General features: G+C 34.1%; 1 protein-coding gene across 1 annotated transcript; it reads left to right on the forward strand.

Annotated features, from left to right (window-relative positions):
• The first annotated feature begins 2,450 nt into the window (after positions 1-2,450).
• LOC121803469 lies at positions 2,451-4,111 on the forward strand. Its single transcript, XM_042203130.1, has 4 exons — positions 2,451-2,521; positions 2,651-2,710; positions 2,802-3,154; positions 3,418-4,111. Exons 2-4 carry the CDS (start codon positions 2,656-2,658, stop codon positions 4,018-4,020), a joined length of 1,011 nt encoding a protein of 336 aa, XP_042059064.1. The 5' UTR covers positions 2,451-2,521; positions 2,651-2,655; the 3' UTR covers positions 4,021-4,111.
• Positions 4,112-5,289: the final 1,178 nt, after the last annotated feature.

A 5,289-nucleotide genomic window follows, 5' to 3' on the forward strand; every position in this document is an offset into this window, starting at 1 on the left:
CCCGGGCACCCGGTGCACGGGGCACGGTGCGCGGCTCGCGGGTGGTCACGGGCGGGCGGCGGCGGCGCGCGCGTGTGGGCTCTGTCACCCGTCTTATTCCACGATAATTATTACAGATAATAATTCATCTAATTAAATACTTCATCAAAGAAGTTTATCATCCCTGATATGGGATAATTAACACTTAGTTAATTAATCCCTTAGCCTTTTCACATTTCTCATTTCTAGTTTTATTGTGACCAACTTTAATATTTTATTTCTCACTCACCGGGAATCGGATTTGAGAAAATGAATATACTGCGGTCATCTACTCGGAACATAGATCGACGCTATTTCATTTAATTTCACAAAATTAAATTTCTTGTAACATTTATTATTAGTCAAAAATCATTTGACTAAGCACGATTTCAACAATTGCGATTGTTGTAGAATATAGATACAAGTCTTGTCGGGCGAAGTTACAATTGAAAATAAAAACAAGGAAAATTACACGTAAAGGATTGTGGAAAGTGGTAAGCTGACTCCTCTTCGTCATCCTCATTACAAGTGACATACTTATTTCTTTTTCACATGTATTTTAAAAAATCATAATAAATAGTTTAAGTGGAGAGAAAGTAAATTAAAAGAGATAATAATATAGACGAGACACTCCTCTTCCTCTGTATTATTTTCTTTTCTTACTTTATTTTTCTTTCCACTTTAACTCTATATTATTTTCTTTTCTTACTTTATTTTTCTTTTCACTTTAACTATTTGTTATGATTTTCTCAAAATACATAAAAAAAAAATATGTGATTTATAATGGGAAAGAAAGAATAGTAATTAAAAAAATTTAGGATTGAAAAGATTGCCCATTCATCATTTCCTTGTTCAAAGAATTCCACATCCATTACTTAACATTAATGGGAAATCCAAAAGTTTCAAATCCATCTCTTAACAGTTGAATTTAGTCTTGCTTCTTAGATCAATTAAGTGGTCCACTTTTATCATAATATTATGATTTATGAGCACCGAAATGACGCATAACGTCACGACACAATATATTTAAGTCCAAATATTATCCATCTAAAATCACTTTAATATATGAGGGCTTCCTTGTTAGACAACACAATAGTAAGATATTGTGTAAAATAAACATAAATAAAAATAAGCTTTTCAGTAAAATTAATATTAAATTTTATATTATTATTTAATCATGATAAAGCAGTTGAGCAAATTAGTGAAAACTGCCATGAATTTAAAAGGTTTTTTTATTCTAAAGTCAATCCATTCATTCAAACACTACAAGAGCTAGTAAATTGGTTTTATAATGAACACTACAAGAGTTACTAAATTGGTTTTATAATGAAATGTGAGTGAAATAAAGTAGTTGAGTCAATTAGTGGAATGTGTGTCCTATTTTTGTAAATTAGTTTTACAATGAAATGTGAGTGAAACAAAGTTAGCATTTCCATTAGCTTTCTACTCCATTTCTTAAAATTCGTGTCCGGTCAAAATTAGTCTTATATTGGTGGATGGAGAGGGTAGAAAGAAAATTGTGTTGGTAAAAAATGGGTCTCACCTAATTAGAGAGAGAGAAATTTCCTAAATCGGAAAGTTTCTATTTTTAGGGAACTGACCCAAAATAAATGAGTTTCTATTTTTAGGAGACGAATGGAGTATAAAAGAACCTAATAAAACAAAATGTATATAAGGACCTAATAAGCTAAAAGTTTATAAAATAACCTAATGAAACTAAGGGCTCGTTTGATAAGTGACGTGGGATATACCAAGGTTAGTTAGTGATCTAGATTTAAAGCCAAGTTAGGAAAAGATATAATTTTAATAACACATGTTTGATAACCTAGTTAATTATTTTTCTAAAAAGCCCACTTTGTTTGATAGGGAAGTTATGAAATAAGAAATAAATATGCAATGACAAATTTGACCTTAATAAATTCATTTATTTCTTGGATTGTCCTTTGTATTGATCTAATCAAATCTTTTAAATTCCATAATATTTTACGTGTCAATCAAAAAGAATATCATAGTAAAGTCCATCAAAAAGAATAAACTGAAGCGCAATGTTCAGTAACTACAGTTGTTCACAACTGTTCGACAAAATGACTGAGTGACAAGCGAAGTGTTAAACTTTTATTTCTATGTTAATTCTCTGTTATTAGAGAAACTGCCTATTATTTATTAAAACTTTGTTAGAAAAGTAAAATATTTTAGTACTAGTGCTCGAGTATCTTCTCAAGAAATTTACCGGCTAACAAATCAAATCTTGTGCATTAATCAAATCTTTTAATTCCTATATACTCTACGCCTACGCGGGTAAAAAAAAACAATATAAAAAATTTGGCTCTCTTTTTTCCCTCCTTATTTCTGAGGCGGCTCCCTCTAAACCTAGATTATTGATTCTATTTATTTCCTATATATACTCTACGTGGGAGAAAGGAAAAAGAACATCATATTTTGCTCTCTTTTTACCCTCCTTATTCCTCAAGCGATTTCGTTCTTGTGCACGGTTCTTCGAAAGGTAAACAAACTTCTGTTACTAGTATTAGGTTCTCTATTAAATCTTACTAAAAATCTTCACGTGTTGAGTTTTTTCAATATATGTGTGTGTGATTGTCGTGGCCAAACATGATGTAATTAGTTTTTCTAGGCTACATGGCTGATTTTCGGGGTAGCAAAGCAACTATGCACTCCTCTTCTGGTGGTCGCGGTTTGTGTTATAATAATTTATTTGGCTTTCGTTAATTCTTCAAAATCATATGCGTTGAATTTGGTGTGCTTTGTCATGATATTATGATCAGGAACTAGCAGGGGTCTTCGACCCCAACAACCCAAAAGCGAAAGGACTCGGCGTATTTGGACTGATCGGGAGGAAGGGGTTTTACTTGCGACCTTGAAGGAGCTCGTTGCTCAGGGTTGGAAATCTGATAATGGATTTCGCGTCGGATACCTTGTTAGACTGGAAGAGGCGCTACGCCGTGAGTTTCCAACAACGGATCTGAAGGTTAATCCCAATATCATATCGAAGGTGTCTGCATGGAAAAAGAGTTATTACTCTCTTCAACAGATCCTTAATCTAAGTGGTATCGGTTTTAATCTGAATGAAGACCACAAAATTGACTGTGATGACCAACAGTGGGCAGAAATTGTGAAGGTATGCTTGTGTATAGAAACTGAATTGATTACAATAATCTATAGTATATCACGTCTCTTGAAGGAAAAGAAGTAAAAATAAATTTGGCCAATTTTTATTCACCATGACTAGGACGTGGCTTGATTAATTTTCTTTTCTTTGAGAAAAGTGATTTATCATTCTAAAATCTTCTTTACTTTAGTTTTATTGCTGATAAAAAATCTTCTTTAGTGATTGTGAAGGTATGATAACTGATGCTAAATTTTCTTAATTTATTTTTGCAGAAAGATGGAAATGCAAGGTTCATGCGTGGCAAATCATGGCCCTACTTTGACGACTGGAAGGAGATTTTTGGTAAGGATCGAGCCAATGGGGAAGGCGCGGAGGACATAATGGATGCAGTAAACAACATATGCTCACAAGAGAACCTCGGGGGGCTTGGCGAAGACAATAACTATAACGCAGGCTTAGGAGATTTCTTCATGCCCAACCAAGTGCCTGACCACCAGTCTCCTATCGCTGACTCAGACGGTGTATTTAGTGACGTGAATGAAACAATAACACAGAAGACATCGACAAAGAAACGCAAGGCCGTGGGAGAAATGGATGATGGTCTGGTTGAGATGCTTGGGAAAATGCATGATGCTACCAATGATCGTCTTCAGTGCTTGGCTTCCCGTATTGGATACGAGTTTGACCTCACTAAAGCTCGAAAAGAAGTGTTTGATCTTGTTGAACTTGTGCCGGGGCTATCAATTAGGCAACAATTTGCTGTGTGTGGATTTATACTAGATAAGGTGGAACGTCTCGACTTCTTCATGGGACTGCGCGAGGCAGCAAAGGAGGAGTATGTGCTTATGGTGTTGGAGCAATTATCGCCGAAATGATATCATATTTTCGATTAGTGTTATAATAGACTAAGATAATCCTTTTTGGTGATGATTTTTTTAGACTTAGTACTGTTTTTAAACTTATATCTATTGTTGCGTACAATGAACTTTTTTGAACTTGGTAATATTATTTTGAACCAATATCTTATTTGTTTTTGCTCATTTTTCCTTTTCATCCATAAATTCTATTGTCTATTGTTTTCAAGTAAAACAAAGATTTCTGTGAGAGTAGAGGTCTTTATGCGAGACACCAAATTCTGTTATCATATGAACTTCCGCTTGCAAAACCTGATTTAATGTCAGGAAGTGTTTAATGTCATGAATTTCACTTTTTTGAGAATTTAATGGGAGCTGTTCTGAGATGAAGTGTTTTAACTGTAGATAGGTTGATCACTGATTACGTGGTCCAGTGCAGTGCTTTTTCATCAGGATAGAATCAGAAAAGTGCTGTAGTTTGAAAATTCCATTGACACAGCCAAGACTGCTAGCACATTTTGTCAGTGAACAGTGAACACTAGGAAGAACCATGCTTAATTATGGATTACATTTGTTTATTCTAATGGAGAGGGTACTGTTCAGAAATGTAGATAGTTTTCTAGGATTTTCTAGTACTAATCACAAGTTTTTAGTTTTTTCTTCATTCTTCAGTCTTCACTGAGAGTTGTCAACTTATTTCAGTTGGATTCTCTTTTGCATCTTGTTAATCATATTCATCCTTGACAATGCTTCTGCATTTTTGTCATTTCATTTTTGCATTCAACAAGCGTACTTTTTTTTCTGCTTTACAGGAGCACATGCAATCTGTATTGAAACTGACCTATCTAAACACAAGAAAATGAAACCATTCTGCCAAGTCAATCCAACCGTACTATGCAATCTGTTTTTTGAAACTGTTGCTGTTGTGCCCTACCCATGTAACACCATCACCAATAGCTGTTACTACTATGAACTCGTAATTGTTGATAGTTGTAACAAGGAAGATGATAAAAAAGAACACTCCTCATCGGGATTAGACGATATCACTGATTCAAACTGTTCAATTTTCCATAAGAAATGTTACAAATTCTACATTTGAGCAAATCAATAAGTTTGCATCACAAATCCAACCAACTTTGACGGCAATGCCATGAAACAACAAAAGACAAATAAATCCAAAAACATAATATATGATAGATTAACTAACGCAGGTTTCTAAATCACTGTTAATGAAGTTAACATCACTGCAAACTGCATCCCGATGTATATTATATTGAAGCAGAAAGCCAA

Source organism: Salvia splendens, chromosome 5 (genome assembly GCF_004379255.2).
Source record: "Salvia splendens isolate huo1 chromosome 5, SspV2, whole genome shotgun sequence".
Classification (NCBI taxonomy): Eukaryota; Viridiplantae; Streptophyta; class Magnoliopsida; order Lamiales; family Lamiaceae; genus Salvia; species Salvia splendens.